The sequence below is a fragment of the Helianthus annuus genome, chromosome 9 (genome assembly GCF_002127325.2).
Source record: "Helianthus annuus cultivar XRQ/B chromosome 9, HanXRQr2.0-SUNRISE, whole genome shotgun sequence".
NCBI lineage: Eukaryota > Viridiplantae > Streptophyta > Magnoliopsida > Asterales > Asteraceae > Helianthus > Helianthus annuus.
The window spans coordinates 163,187,804-163,204,411 of record NC_035441.2 but is presented as its reverse complement, the minus strand read 5'-3'; the positions used below and the strand labels follow the sequence as shown (position 1 = coordinate 163,204,411).

Below are 16,608 nucleotides of genomic sequence, written 5' to 3'. Positions count from 1 at the left end.
AATTTTCTAAATGTTTTTTGGCCAACCACATGTTGAACGTGCCCTACGGTTCATTTTTTTTGTTTTTCGTTTTTTCATTTTCAACTTTTAAAATATGATATTTTATATAAATAATAAATATGCTACTGCGACGTACTCATGGGCGCAGGATAGAAGGGGCCGAGGGAACGCCCGACCCTCCGAACTTTTCTCTGTAGTGTCCGGTATGTAGTTTTTCGTATATAATTTTTTGGGTATATACGTTTTCGGCCCCCTGGTTTTATAATTTTTTTCGGTATATACGTTTTCGACCCCCCGGTAGAAAATCTCAAGCTTCACCACTGGACGTACTTATTTTTATTTACGTTTTCAATGTAAGCATCATTCAAAACGCCGTTGCGCGTTACAATGTATAAGTCATTTAAACACTTGCGTACACGTCATTAAAGTTGTTGTATACATATTCGATGTCAAGTTTTTTCGTGGTTCAACGCACTCGCCACCAGCGCGCAGGGTGGGTTTACGTAAACGTTTTGTTTTTTTAATAAAGTTTTGAGGACACATTTTTTTTGTACGGTTTAGCATCCCGCAATGTACGTTCTTTAATACTAGTTACCAATGTCTAATAAAATACACATAATAAGGTTTTAGTTTGAAGGCGCTATAGCCTAGTGACATTTTTTGGGTGGGATAAGACTTTAGGACCAATAGGTCTTGGGTTTGATTCCCACAAGGGGGGTTTTCCCATATTTATTGGGTTTCCTCCTAAACTGTGTATTTGCATTATGCCTAGTGGAGATGGATATGATCAGATAGTTCTGCTGGTAACACGATGATACTCCGGTGGCACGTCAGTGATCTAAATTTGCCGTTAAAAAAAAAATAAAAGATTACATATTTACATCAGATGTTGGAAATTTAATAAATAATATTATATTATTGAATACTATAATGATTATTTAGTATAATTAAAATCAACCTTCCAAAAAAAAAGTAATTAAAACCAAATGAATGAGACATCATAAGCTTTAATTATGTTGGAAATTTAATGTATGAGAAATTGTGTTTGTCTCAAATTGGTAGAGAGATAAATCTTTTGTTGATTTATAATTAGAATTCTCTATACGAATGTATTCTTATGTGACAATTCACACCCAGTGGTAGCCAGGAGGGTGCGAAGCACCTGACGCGCGCCCGGGCACGAGACTGGGACAAGGACGATGAGCGTAATGTGCCGTTTTGATGGCGCATCGTTGCGAGCCGCTTGGAGCCGTGTCTTAGCTCATGTGGTACATCTTTGCGTGAGAACCATAATCGACTCAATAAACCATGGCCTTTCACCATTCCCTTAGTCTAAAAGTCCTCTATTCGGACTTTAGATCGAAAGTAATTTAAAACTACTATATTCAAGATACCAACACACTTCTAGCCTTCTAGGGTCTTGTTCATTAAATTAGGATTCCTAAGGAAGGCCAGTCGGCCAGATTATAAACATTTACAAGATGCTTAATTTAGTGAGTGATAAGAAATATGAAAAGTCATAAAAAATTTTACATGTATATTATTATAGAAATAATTTCCTTATAGTCAATATATGACGCTTAATTTGTGTAAAGAAATAAGGTGTAACGAATTGATCTTTATATATTTAAGTGTAGACAAATTGCATCTTTATATACACTTATATAGACATAAACTATCATTTTTTTTTCTATAATAATTCATACGCAGTTATAAATTAACTATCTTGCTGACTTTTGCAAGTGTGACAAATTAATAAAATTGTATGTGTTATAAAAATGTGTATACAAAAGAGATTTGTTATAGTAGTTAAATGCATACATCTATGACGCATAAATAATGAATTTGAGTATAAAAAGAGAATATGGGACAGGTGAGCCCCACCAAACAACCACTAACAAATGTGTTGGTTCCACCCAAAATTAAAAATATATTATAACATGTACAAAGGTAATGAAAGCAAATTAGGAGACAATATCACTAAAGCATATAGTTGATGGGTTTATACCTAACATTATTGATGGTAAGCTAAAGCTTTCACAGTGACCCTTACATATTCAAAGTCAAACATAGACATACAATCCAACACTAATAAAGTCAAACCCCCTAAATGGTGCACTTGGTGCTCAATTGGTTACTTATCACAATAATCACTAGCTAAACTTTTTTTTTTCTCTTTCACTAGTAGTATACATAATGCATAGACTTAATAAAAACTTGTTATTTTCAAGCCATGGTGATGTTGTTAGCCTGTTTCGATATCGTTCATTGAGACTTTTGAATCCTTAACATCGCTAGGGCTGGCGTGGCGGCCCACCAATGACGGGTTGTAGCAATACCACCTTGACCAGAAAAGGTAGTTGAAAAAGTTTATGAAACTTAGACCGGCTAATAACCAATAGAAAAGGTCTAGTCGGTCGTTGTTGAGGTTGTTGTCGCTAAGCCATCCGCCATGGCCGGATCTAGAGGTGACCTTGTTCACTAGGGACACCAAAAGAGAACTTAAATAGAACCCGAATGAATATGAGCAATATGTCATTGCGGTCAAGAACGATTGCATGCCTTCTACCGATTGTTTATAGAAGAATTCAATTAACCCTACCGCGGTGAACATCTCCGAAACCCCAAACACAAGAAACTGTGGTGCAATCCAAAAAATTGATATAGTGTCTTTTGGATCTCTTAAAGCCATTGTTCTTCGTTTGTTCTCAACTATCGCGGCTGAAACCATGGAGAATGTTGCAATGAAGAGACCAACGCCAACTCGTTGTAGAGGAGAGATCCCTGATTCACGGCCAGTGATTTTGCGGGACATGGGGACAAAAGCGGTCTCGTATAGAGGGACTAGGAATACTAGCATAACATAAGGAATGGATTGGAGGGAAGCCGGTGGGATTTGGAAGTTTGAGGTGAGTTTAGTGTTCATAGCACTGCCTTGTTGAACCGAAAATGTTTGGAGTTGTGCTAAAATGGTGTTAAAGATGATGGTGCAGGCGAAAATAGGAACCACTGAAAGGAGTATCTTCACTTGCTCAACTTGTGACACCGTGCATAACCTCCATGGGCTTTCATTGCTACGAGTATCATCTTGAATCTTAATGCATGCTTTATCCAAGAACCTGTATATAAATGTTATTATTTCTGTTTATGTTAAGTGAGACAAATGAAACATATATAAATATTGGGTACTAAATATCAACTTTTTTCCAAGTAGTTTACGATACTTGTTAGCATCGTAAGTTAACCGAATATGACCTGAACTTATCGGTATGAAGGAGGCTGCTACCACCAGGTGACTGAGTGGAGACATTATGGTGTAAGACGATGGTACTTTGGCTTCCATGAAGCATCTCTAAGCTGGAAGGGCAGACTTGCTTTCTCTTCGTGATTGCAGCAACGAAAACCTGAAATTTTAAGGGGGTGGCTGTGAGATTGATTAATACACACATAGAAAGCTGAGGTGAAGTAAATAGTTAAAATAGAAAATATTATGTTTAAATTACTTGAGCAATTGGAGTGAATATACTTCCAGAAGTAGGTTTGTTTCTGTAGAGTGGAGTTCCACATAGTAAGCATATTAATCCAACAGCCATGGCCGCAGCCGAAACACCAAACCCGATATCCATCCCTGAATGTGTTTGCACCCATACCAGAACCGTTAGTGCTATGAGTTCACCGATGCAGAATGCAAAATAAGCGCAGTTGAAGTAAGTTGATAGCTTCTTGGACTCTTTTTTCCTGAACTGGTCAGCTGCAAGAGAGATTATGTTCGGTTTTAAACAGCCACTTCCTAGAGCCACCAGATAGACCGCTGTGAAGAATATGAACTTCTTTAGCCCATGTGCTTCTTCGCATTCGCTAAAGCTCAACACCATATCGCATTTCGGTGGTCTCATTTGAGGCAGATGGGCTTGTATAGATAGTAGTATAAAACCCTAAGAAAACAAAACCGTCACGATCTTTAACTCTTATGTTATATTGTTAGCAAAGTTTATTATCTATTATAGTTGTTATTATTTGATTTATCATTCATCTATTTTTTTAGTATTCTCTGGTGTAAAGAGATATAATTTTCAGAATATCTGACACAAAGACAATATTATTTACCGATACAGTTTTTCAGTTCTTTTGAATTCTTTTACGTATGTATGAAGCAACTTTTATGATATTTCGTTTCGAAAAAGAAATCGTTTGACTTACAGAGAGCTCAATAAAGCCGAAAAGCAACATGGTACGATAGCTGCCAAGGTAGGAGTCAGAAAGGAAGCCACCGAGTAGCGAAAGAAGAAAGACAGTGCCCACAAAGTTGGTGACGACGTTAGCGGACTTAGATAAAGGGAAATGCATCTCATTGAAAACATATGTTATGAGATTGTTTCCAACTGCAGCAATAGCCATCATTTCAAATGCTTGAAGACCTGTTTTAAAGCGTTCAACACATATATATTAAACTACAAGTTAAACAAGATACATATGATATGAAAGTTCTTCATGATCAAGAGAATTATATAGTTACCGAGGATGGCAAGCGCAGCACGCATGCCACCATGTTTGCTTGGCTTGGATGGTCGGTCTCTCCAATCGACATAGTCATCGACACATGGTTCATCGTTGTAATTATTCACCTTATTTGAACTCATATTTTCTAGTTTAGAAGAAAGGAAATAGTTTAAGAGTTTAAGGGAGGAAGTGTGGTTGGTTTGCTACTTATAATACTAGCAATGGTTGGGAGATGCATCATTGTTGTGGATCCACAATTGACCAAATCCTTGAAGAATACATACTTTAATGGATAAAGCAAGGTGTGATGGTAACCCGATTGAGCCAGAGTGAACCACGTTAAATGAACAGATGAGTACTATGTTTCTCATACTGCGCCATGTTGACTTCTGGAGGTTGACTTTGTAGTAGTGCAATGGTGTGGCCCACAATGAGCCCACTAATTTTAGACTTGAAAGACACACTCGTCATCTTTAATCATAGCCCTCACCATTTATTTTCTACTCCTTCATACCTTTACAAAAGTATGATTCAGCTTCAGAAAGTCAATTGATGAAATACCAGAAAACATAATATAAATAAATAGATCGATATACTGGCCAACTCTGTGTGTTTGTGTGTGCGTTATATATATATTTGCCGATAAATTATATCTATTTATGTATTAAAAACCAGCTGTGACGATCAGTAAGTTTTTTTAGTTTCAATTCCATGTTTTGTACTATAAATAAAACGAGTTGTTTTCGAACAAAATTTACGTCAAAACATAGACCAATTGAGAACGTACATAAAGATAAGCACGAAAACGAATTATATTTACCCGCCTCATTTCCGGAATTTTTTTTACGCCAAAACGTTAATCAACTGAAAATGTACACAATAATAAGCATAAAAACATATTGTATTTGACCCAACTCATTTCTAGGAAAAATTACATCAAAACGTAAGTCAATTTGAGTTTATATTGACCATATACATAAATTTAAACACGTAAAACTCGATTACAAAGTCTTTAAAAAGTTACGGGGTTGTAAGTGTTAATGCTAAAAGTCGATAGATAAAAGTATAAAAAAGAAAAAAAAGAATGATCAAAAAGTGAGAACATTGTTCAGAAAATTGTGAATTGTATTATAGTTAATATGCTTTGAACTTATAACTTTTATTATATTATTTGCGTCTCGGTAGGGCTGTAAACGAACTTAATGTTCATCGAACAGTTCATGAATCGTGAACCATTAAGCGGGAAGTTCGTTTATGTTCGTTCGATTAACTTAACGAATGAACACAAACAAAAAATTCTGTTTAGTTAGCTTAGCGAACGAATATGAACAAAGGTCTCGCTCGTTCGATTGCGTTCGTGAAGGTTCCGTAATATGTTCGCTTACGTTCATTTGATTATATTCAAACAATAATAAATAATACACCTTTTATCTAAACATGTTAAAAACTTGAAACCTTATTTTTCTAAGTTAGTTAAAATTTGGACATTTAAGACATTCTTTTGGGATAATTATGTCTAAGATAGTTAAACTTTGCAAAATTATACCTAGGTAATAAGTTAGTTAAATTTGATTCATTATTTGGAGGTTGTAGTAGACTTGTTGTGTTTTGATTAATCGTTTGATGGTTGTATTTATTTTTTTTTATTTTCAAGTTAAATGTTCGTTTACATTTGTTTTTATTCGTTTGTGTTCGAGACCCGTGCTCACAAACTGTTTGCGGACAACTAAATTTCTTAAGGAACGAACACAAACATGGCCTTGTTCGTGTTCGTTTGGTTCGATTACAACCCTGCCTCCAGGGGTGTAGCGCAGTTGGCTAGGAACCTGGTTGTGTTGCATCCACAAGCATTCCGGGTTCGAATCTGCTCCCTACCGGTTCCTACCCAGCTGGGTAGCTCCTGCCTCCTTAGTCTCAGACGGGGGGACGCCTACCTCAATCATCGGGGCAATGGTTGCAGGTTGGGCTTACGTGTACCGACAATACACGTTTTGCGTCCATACAACTTTTATTTAATTTGATTTTTCTTCAATAATTTACATTCGTTAACTTAAAAAAACCTAAATATGCAACGTGAACTGTGTTTATTTTTTTCCTTCATATTCCAGCATAAACATTGTTGAATGTAGTTGTATTCAAATTAGAGTATTTCATTAGTATTGTAAGCTATATCAAGTGCAGATATCGTCAGAACGGATTATGACTGAACAACATTGATACCGATATCGCTATTATCGATATATTAAATTTATACTTTTCGATTGATGTAACACATGTGTGATATTAGTTATTTTACATTATGTGCTCATACCATTTTTCAAGAAGCAGATTCTGGTATGAGATGAGTTTTGATCAAAGTCCATGAACAAGACGCTATTATATCATTTTACATTGTGTGATTATCTATGCTAGAAAGTTGCATCCATAAATGAACTCAAATACCTTTGTCATAAAGCACGTTTCGTATCTTATTGCTACTTACACTTTTTATACTAAAAAAACTCTTTGCACAGAAATTGCCCTATGCATTATATATTTCATACAAGAGTAAATTAGTTTTTGAGTCCTTGTGTTTTAGTAGTTTTAACCACTTGAGTTTAAAATAAAAAAATTTAATGCTTCGAGTACCTATGCGCTCATTTTATAACGTTTTGAGTCCCTGTGTTTTAGTGGTTTTAACCACTCGAGTCCAAAATCAATGGTACAAGTGTTAAAAATTGGACTCAAATTGTTATAAAATAAGCAATTAAGAAGTCAGGATGTTCAACTTTTTGATTTTGAATTCAAGTGGTTAAAATAACTAAAACACATGGAATTAAAAAGTAATTTACTCTTCATACGATGCTCCTCCTCTGAGCTTCATTCAAGATATTCAAAATTCGTTATCCCGTCACAATTAATAGTAAACTCTTTAGCTAATCTTCCACCTCAAGAATATTACCTTTTTTTCTCCATGTTCTTAACGCTTGTTCTACCACTTCTTATTATCATAATAAACTTAAGACATATAAGAGTTTCTTGTACTGTGATTTTTTTAACAATAACCCAATTCTAGTGTGTACACATGTTTCTCCTAGTTAGAGTTAGAAAACTAATCTTAGAATAATTCATCTTAATAAATTAACCAAAGTATGAATTGGTAATCGTTGAATCATGATTTGTTATAGTAAAAAGTTGGAAAATTGATGAGATTCGGGATTTTGGTAGTGAACACACCACAAAGCGAGTGCATGGCTTTTTATTTTTATTTATTTATCTATTTATTATTATTATTTTTTTTTTTTTTTGTAAAAAGAGTGTACATATTTAAATTGGAAACTTATCATTTTTATTTAGAATCTAACAGATTAATTGGAATCAAAATTTGTGCATGGATCCTTTCATTGGCCTGAGATTAGATACTTGTAAGTTGGGTTATCTGCATTCATATTTTTTATGCCCAGATATTGAACTAGTTTTTTATCCGTGATGTGACGGGAAACATATCACTTAGGTTGGTGAGTTGAGGGTTATGTACGAGGCGGTTCGGTTTTGAGCCATAACCAAAACCAAATTCGCGATGCAACGGAAAACACAAGGCGGATGAACTTGATAAAGATAAGCGTAAACCAACTCAATTTTACACACTTTTTTAAAGAAACTTAATAGATTTATTTGTAACATATGATTGCCAAACTTTAATACATGACAAATTAACTTTATAATATTGATTTTGGTCTTTATCTAAACATGATCATACTACAAAATATAAGTATACATACATATACAAGCATGCATCATAGCTCAAGTTTATGAGTTTTATGTGCTAGTGGTCGTAGTTAATCAAATGTCAGATATCTCATCATCAAAAAGGATTTGAGTAAATATATAAGAATATATGATATTACAAATCCTAGTAATCAAAATGACATACATCATGTTGGCTAATTGTAATTGCAGCTCTGCTTTTTTTTTTTTTTTTTTTTTTTGAGAAAAATGCAATTTGCGTCCCTGTGGTATGAGTGAAACATCAACCTGAGCCCCTAAATTCTTTTTTTTTTTGGTTTTTTGAGCCTCTGAGCTTATTATAAATTCATAACACTTTGCGTCCCTCGGTCAATCTTCCGTCTGTTTGACTGTATGAGCCAGGGGTAAGACCGTCTTTTGGCATATAACACTTTGCGTCCCTTCTAAAAACCCCCCAAATAACACTATTAAACCCTAATTTTGTCCCGCCAGAAGACAGTTGATAGGAGCCAGAGACAAACTTCTAAAAACCCCAAAATCGATGGTGTTCATATGGCGAGTTCATCCTGAAGGTGAATACTACGATCCGGAACATATACAGTAGAAACTCGATAAATTAATACTCGATTATTTGATAAACTCTCTAAGATAATATTTTTTGTCGGTCCCGACTCGGGGATAGGGTGCTAAATTAATAATTCGCTAAAATTATAAGATAATACATTTTTGATAATTTCTTTAGACCCTATATAAAATATAAATTAATAATTCCTTATATATAGCATATTACATGAATGATTTATGAAGGTTTCTTGAAAAATGACTCAATTGTCTTTTGTTTTTTGTTGACATCAATTTCCCCTTGAATCTCGTCTCTAATTTTCCTTAGCATGGTAAGAACTTCTGGTGTTGTTTTCTCGTAGCTCAACAAGAAATTGTTCAATGTGATTGCCGCTTTAATAGCTTCATTTCGCGAAGGGGGCTCCATTGTAGAACTTTCATCATCTTCTTCATCGATATCATCTTTATTAATTCCAATAACGCTTTCAATAATTTCTTCATCAGTCAACAACAGTGCAACTACATTTTCTTCTAGGTGAGTCAGAACATCTTCGACATCCATTGCATTGCGATAACCCAACTCTTTGATCAAATTCTGGAGTTCTTGAGTGCTTTCACCACCTTCATCTGAGTTCTCAAAAGTCATGTTACTATGAACCATAGTTATTATGAACCCATTCTTGCAATTGCTTTTGAGTGAGACTTGGATTATCCTTGTTGTGCTTGCATAATGCTCTTCGAATCTCGTCTGTCATTGTTGTTTTTTTCACACCTTTAAGATGGGAAGCCATGTTGTGTGTATGATTTGTTTGTGTTAACCTATTTTGATCTTGTATTTATATAGAAAATATTTTTAATGTCCATAAAGTGATACATTGAACACAAGAAGCATAATAAGGTGGGAGATTGAAGGTTTCTTTCAAATTGGGCCGTTCATTTGATATACATGCATTGTATACAATAATTAAGTGGAAGCTTGAAAGGTGTTTGTAAACTAAGTATTTTACTATAAATTAATAAAATATTAATATATAAATTAATAATTATTAATTTACCGATTAATTAATAACTCTTTTAATTAATAAATTTTGGTGGTCCCAAGTGTATTATTTTATAGAGTTTCTACTGTATATGGTAAATTTGTGTCTTTTACATTTGTTATTGAGCCAATGTATAGTCTGTTTTCGATAACAGAGAATGAGTTTGATGTTTTGATCATTTGTGTTAACAGAGAATGAACCCACACTATTTTCGATAAAGATTAACCATGGAGGTGAGTTTACTGATTATCCATGAAGGGAGTATATCAACGGTAAGGTTAGTTACATTGACTGGGTTGAGTTTGAAAAGGTAAGTGTTGGTGTTCTTGGTAAAATGCTGAAAAATATAGGTTACTCTATACATGATTTGTTCAACTATTTTGTTAAAGATCCTAATGTGTGTTTGGATTTTGGTCTTAGACACTTGACTGATGATGATGAGTTAGAGTATGTATATGACCAACTTAGAAAAGGATGCAAGTTAGTATATTTGTATGTTGAAATAGGAGACTCTAGAATCAAGGATTCAACTGCAATGAGCCATTTACTAGATAATGTGGTTGAGGGTGAGTCACAAAGTAGCGAGCCAGTTTCTGAGGGTGAGTCACAAAGTAGTGATGAAGAGGATCCATATTACACATTTGATCAGGAACCGGATAATCCGGCGTTTGATTATGAAGTAGATATGAGTCAATTCAAGGTATGTGTTGACTTTGATCCTGATGAAGTCAATGAGACAATTAAGGATGCTAGAAATGAGAATAGTCAAGAAGAACTTAGGCAGGAAGACATAACTTGTGATTATGAGGATTTTAGTGATAAAGATGATAACTGTACACTGCTGGACAAGGTTGCGAAGAATGTAAGGAAAAAGAGAAAAAATACAGGTCATGTTAGTGACTCATACCTCCCATTTTCAATTGGTCAATTAATACCAAATAAACAATAAACATCACTTCCTTAGCTTTCTTGATTGCCAAATCATCTTTGTTTTCCATGCTCCTTAACAATACTGGTATTACCTTCTCACAACCAGGGCATGAATATGAAGTTGGAGATGAAGGTGGAGATGAAGGTGTATCAGCCCACCGTATAAAACCACAATCTTTTTTCTGTAAAAACACAACAATCAGGAAATAGCCATATAATTAACTTCAATATTTCTTCTGTATAAAACCACAATCTTTCTTCTATAATTTTAACTTACACAACATAAGAAACATCGATTTGGATTAGCTTCAGTCTTTGAAACCTTGTACCAAGTCGTTGCACCACATGAACAGAGGAATTGAGAAGCTTCCCCGCCCTGAGATGATTTCTTGTTGGAGCTTGCAGCGGATTTTTGAGACATCTTCACAATAGCTCAGGTTGGATCTATTTGGGAATTAGGGTTCATATGAAATCAGTTGTGTTATGAATCAATTGGATCAATTTAGGAAATTAAGGATTTATATATGTTTATCATTAAAGGTATAAAGGACATTTCACAATTTTTAAACAGTCAAACAGACGGAAGACTGACGGAGGGACGCAAAGTGTTATGAATTTATAAGCTCAGGGGCTCAAAAAACCAAAAAAAAAAAGAATTTAGGGGCTCAGGTTGATGTTTCACTCATACCACAGGGACGCAAATTGCATTTTTCTCTTTTTTTTAATAAGATGATAAATATATTTCACTAATAATTGATAATTTTCTTAATTTTTTTTTAATATAACTACTCACCCTTTGTGTTTTATGTCACAAATAAAATGACAACGTATATTAGCTAATTCCGTTGAATGATAACTAAAATTTGGTATGCAGTGGCTTCTTGGTGCAAACAGGCCCTAACAAAATATTCTTGCACCAGGACACTTAGCACCAATATGCTCAACTTAAGAGTTTGCGGCTTATAACTTTTTTATTTGGAAAAAACATTATTATCTGGAATAGACTTAATCTATCCACATTAATAACCAACTGTTTATGCTGTTAACCAAACCACTTTCCTAACAACTGACCAGCCCTTAAAGGTTTTAAGAGTATACACCAGAACATGTAACGATCACAAGTAATTTACATATATACTGTCACGGCCCCCGACCCGGTTTGACCCGTTTCAGGAGCCGCGGGACAGAAAATCCCGTGGTATTTATTTTTATAGCGGAAGTCTTAACAGGATCGTTTTTAACTTGAAAAATGCCCGAATATTATTTATTTACATTTCAGGATAAATCCCGTAAACCTCATAATTTCATTATTTTACAAACATGTTTATTTATTTAATTGAGCCACTATTTCAAGCTTGATGGTGCTCCGTAGCACGTGTACTGAATTCACAGTAGGTCACCTGAAACATGTTGTAAAAAGGTTTTGTCAGCGGGGAAATACTGAGTGAATCATTCATTTTGATAAAATGACACATAGTTATGAATTACAGCATAAGAGCGATTACTATGGCAGTATCTTAATTAATATCTGGTCTTGCCACCCGTGTGACGATGGTCATACCACTATTGGGTCCAGTCACCCAATTAGTGACGTTTTGTCACTGTTAGGTCTTATTAGCCTAACCCATGTTAGGGCTTATTGCCTAACGGTGAGAAATTAGTAATGTGCACAATACCCCACTAACCAGCGGTCAAGATAACCACGACTTAATCCCTGTAATTATAATATTTTGAAAATAATTTGAGGTATTGTAAAACAGTTGATAAAAAGAGAATGACTCACATTGCAGATTTAACAGGCAAGGTATAAGCCTACTGATTAGCCTTGATTAACCTAATTTAATAATAATGCACACACAATAGGTTAGTAACTTAATTCAGCAGTTACGTCAATTCACGAGATCAAACCCTCACAATGATTAACAAGTGCAATACTTAATAATTCAATCGGATTCACAACGAATAACAGAGCATAGTCCGAATTCGAACAGCACTCAAATATTCAAGTCGAAATCACGACGAATAATCAAAGTATTAGCTCAATTTGAGCAGCACTCGGACAATCGTTGGATAGTTATAATCGATCGGACGTTGAATCGTAATAGCGATCGAGTTATTACCCTGATTGTGGCAGCACCTCGTGGTGTGTGTGTTGTGAACTGATTTGTATATAACTCGACGTACGTTCAGAGAATTTCCGTCGTTTCAAGCACAGAAATCAAGTGCCAATGTCTGCTATTTATACACGAATTTGGGATCGCTTACGGACCGTAAGCCTAACCCTTTACGGTCCGTAAAGGATATAAACCGACTATAGGTTGCCACGCGTGGGACTAGCCTAGCTGAGTCAATGAAATTGACCAATCAGATCTACACAACGTTTAATTTGGATAAACGTCCAACTAGGGTTTACCCCCCTTGAGTTTTAGGGGTCCTAATCCTGATTCCGATTGTCCTGAAAATTTTAGGGATAGTGCAGAATTACTTGGGTGTCTTAATTAAGGTTTTCTTAATGTCTAATTATTGTCCTAATTATCGATTTTAGTGACAGTTGTTACATCCTCCCCACCTTGAGAAAAATCTCGTCCTCGAGATTTACTGAAATAGATGAGGGTATTTTCACTTTATTTCTGATTCTAGCTTTTACGTGTATTCTGGTCCTCTTTTGGCTGTGAACAGCACTAGTTGTTTTGTGCTTTGAAAAACTTGATCTGCTTATCTTATTTGTAATAGATTCCCTATCATTTAAATTTGCCATTTACCTTTTTACCTTGAAGAGGTACTACCAGGGATTTATCTGATAGACATTTCTTAAGGTTGGATGCATGAAACACATCCTGTACTCCTGCTAACTCTTCTGGTAGTTGATAAGCTACTGGTCCTATTTGTTAAATTACTGGAATGGTTCTACGTACCTTAGACTTAGCTTTCCTTTCTTACCAACTCTAATAACTCTTTTCCAAGGAGATACTTTCAATAGCCTTTTTGTCTCCAACTCGAACTCCAACGACTTTTGTATAACTCTTCTAACCGTCTTTAACCTTTCCTTCGTGATACTAAATATTACAGTTGTATTTACTTATGGATAAACTTTATGGCTCCTAATACTAAATCTTGGGTGGTATAGCTTTCTTCATGCTTTTCTAATTGCCTTGATGCATACACAATTACATTTTTGTGTTGCATTATTATACCTCCAAATTCTAGCTTTGAAGCATCACCGTATACTTTAAAATTTTCTGTTCCTTCTGGTAAGGCTAGAATTGGAACCTTTGTTAATTTATGCTGTAAGATCCTAAAGGCTTCTTCTGGTTTAGGTTTCTCATTTAAACTTAACTGTTTTAGCTTAGTTAGGGATATATCTATCTGAGAAATATTCCTAATAACTACTTATAGTATCTGGTTTCATTTACAGAATTCCTAATTTCCATTTAGGAATTGCGGAATCTTCCATTTAGTAATTTGCTGCTATCTTAGCAGGATCTAAGTGAATGCATTCATGATTCATCATGTGTCCTAGAAATTGTACTTCCTGTAGCCAAAGTTCCTAAAAACAAATTTTAGGTATGTCTTTTTCTTGATGGTGTCCGGGGTGTAAGTCGATTTTAGAAAATACCTAGCTTCCTAAAGTTGATCAAATGGATCATCAATTCTAGGTAATGGGTATCGTTTCCTAATTGCAACTTTGTTTAATTTCCTATAATCAATACACATTCTTGTTGATCCGTCCTTTTTCTTTATAAATGATACTGGAGCATCCCCACGGGGAGGAACTTGGTCGTATAAATCCTTTACTTAGTAATTTATCTAATTGTTTCTTTAATTTTTAGTGAGTGCTAACCGATAGGGTGCCTTAGCTATCGGTACAGTTCCTAGATTTAGATAAATTCTAAATTTTACTCCTCTATTAGGTGATAATCCTGGTAGGTCTTGGGGAAAATGTCAGGATATTCCGATATAATCGGAATGTCTTTTTATTTTCTTATCTTTGGTATCAACAACTATAGATACCATATATACTATTCCTGGTTTCCTTGAGGACATTGCCAGCTTTATTATTGATATAAATTTCAGTGACTTTTGTGGTTTATCCCTGGTTATTATTATTAATTCTCTTGTGAGTGTATGGATTTCTACGGAACTTAGATCATAGAGAACTTAAGCATAGTTGGCTATTAATCAATCTATTCCTAATACAACATCGAATCCGGCTAAATTAATTAGTAACAAGTTTCGCAGAAAATTTATATCCTAATTCTCTCTTTGATTCTCGCAAAATCTTATTTATTCTAACGGAATTCCCATCTGCCGTTTAAAAAGTCTGCCTAAGGTTGGTAATTTAAGGGCTTGGCAGAATGAAGTATTTATAAAACTTTGGTTTGCATCAGAGTTAAATAATACTTGCATAAATGTTTGTGAACTAAAATGTACCGACTATGACGTCAGGAATTAGTTCAGCTTCCTGAGTAGTTAATTGAAAAGCTCTTGCGTTTTTCTTGGTATTCCCTTCTGCAGTCTTTTCATTTGCTTGATTGCCTAATTTCGGGCAGCTTGTTCTGAAGTGTCTGGGTTCTCCACAGTTGTAGCAAGTTATTGCCTTCTTTTTCCTGCAATCCTCTTCTTGATGTCCTGGAATTTTGCAGTAATTGCAGCATCCTCTGCATTTTCCAAAATGTTTTCCCTTGCAGGTATTGCAAAATGGAATAGTGGAAAATCGCCCATTTTCTCTTTTCTTGAAATTGTTACTAGTACCTATATGAAATTCTTGGGAAATTTTCTGGGCTAAATCCTTCCTCTTATTTTCTTCCCGAGTGCGTACCAATCCGTCAGTTAGAGTGTTAGCTAATTCTACTGCATCGTCAATCGTGCGGGGTCTCGCAGCTTTGACAATGTCACGAATCTCACTAATCAAACCCCAGATATAGCGAGAGATAAGTACCGGTTCTGGCGAAGCCAAAGTGGGTACAATTCTGGCATACTCAAAGAATTTTGAAGTATACCCTCGACAATCTACATCTACCATTCGGTGACTTAAAAACTTATTCGCCATCTGCTCTTTTTCATATTCGGGACAGAATTTTCTTGATATTATTTGCTTAAATTCTTCCCAACTCATGGCATAGGCCACTTCACTTCCTTTAGCTTGTAACACTGTATTCCACCATTCTAACGCTTCTTCCTTGAAAAGGTGCGAAGCGTACATAACCTTATCTTCCTCAACACATTTACTTATTCTGATCACTGCCTCGGTTTTCTCTAACCAACGCAGTGCCGCAGTTGCCCCTTCATTGCCTGCGAACTCTACAGGTTTACAGGCAAGGAACTCTTTGTAAGTGCAACCAGGCGTTGCAGCTTTCTTTTTCTTAGAGAGCGGAGCTTGTCGTAGTTCCTCATCATGATTAACATGATTATTACCTCCGTTTACGCTATTACTGAAGTTATTTTCAGAAATACGTTTGCTAGGAACGATTTGCTGTGGTTCTATTGGATTTTTAACAGCAGCAACAATTGCTGGAATAGCGTTGGCTATCCCTTGAGCTATCATTGTTGGAATAGTGTTAGCTATCCCTTGAGCAACAATATTTTCTATATCCTGCCTAGTCATATATTGATCCCCTGATTGTTGCTCGGATTGATTGACCTCGTTGACAGGTTCATTATTAGTGTTTTCCATCGGATAACTAATTTATAGATAAATAATTAGTAGAAGTAATTTCAATGTCACCCTTAATTGCACATAATTACGTAAACAGCCAAAAGTTGTAAATTTTCTAAAATTTTCATGGTATTATGCTTCTATATACAACCGTCCCATTACTTATTTTACACGTACTAATTTTACTATTTACTA

General features: G+C 35.1%; 2 protein-coding genes across 2 annotated transcripts; both read right to left on the bottom strand.

The window, feature by feature from the left end:
- Nucleotides 1-1,906: 1,906 nt before the first annotated feature.
- Nucleotides 1,907-4,686, bottom strand: LOC110879364 (protein NRT1/ PTR FAMILY 4.4). Its single transcript, XM_022127812.2, has 5 exons — nucleotides 4,517-4,686; nucleotides 4,201-4,418; nucleotides 3,504-3,935; nucleotides 3,256-3,404; nucleotides 1,907-3,119 (listed from the first exon to the last, which is right to left on the bottom strand). Exons 1-5 carry the CDS (start codon nucleotides 4,638-4,640, stop codon nucleotides 2,246-2,248), a joined length of 1,797 nt encoding a protein of 598 aa, XP_021983504.1. The 5' UTR covers nucleotides 4,641-4,686; the 3' UTR covers nucleotides 1,907-2,245.
- Nucleotides 4,687-5,343: 657 nt separating this feature from the next.
- On the bottom strand, nucleotides 5,344-9,433 carry LOC110876666. The gene is made up of 2 exons (XM_022124831.1): nucleotides 9,077-9,433; nucleotides 5,344-5,364 (listed from the first exon to the last, which is right to left on the bottom strand). The coding sequence occupies exons 1-2, from the start codon at nucleotides 9,431-9,433 to the stop codon at nucleotides 5,344-5,346; spliced, it is 378 nt and encodes a 125-aa protein (XP_021980523.1).
- Nucleotides 9,434-16,608: the final 7,175 nt, after the last annotated feature.

Coding starts and splice junctions, on each gene's coding strand:
- LOC110879364 (XM_022127812.2), bottom strand. CDS start 4,640: ATGAGTTCAAATAAGGTGAATAATTACAACGATGAACCATGTGTCGAT. Junction 3,405..3,503: donor TATTCACTCCAATTGCTCAA/GTAATTTAAACA, acceptor TTAAAATTTCAG/GTTTTCGTTGCTGCAATCAC. Junction 3,120..3,255: donor CTTCATACCGATAAGTTCAG/GTCATATTCGGT, acceptor ATTTATATACAG/GTTCTTGGATAAAGCATGCA.
- LOC110876666 (XM_022124831.1), bottom strand. CDS start 9,433: ATGACTTTTGAGAACTCAGATGAAGGTGGTGAAAGCACTCAAGAACTC. Junction 5,365..9,076: donor AGATTCAAGGGGAAATTGAT/GTCAACAAAAAA, acceptor GTACATTTTCAG/TTGATTAACGTTTTGGCGTA.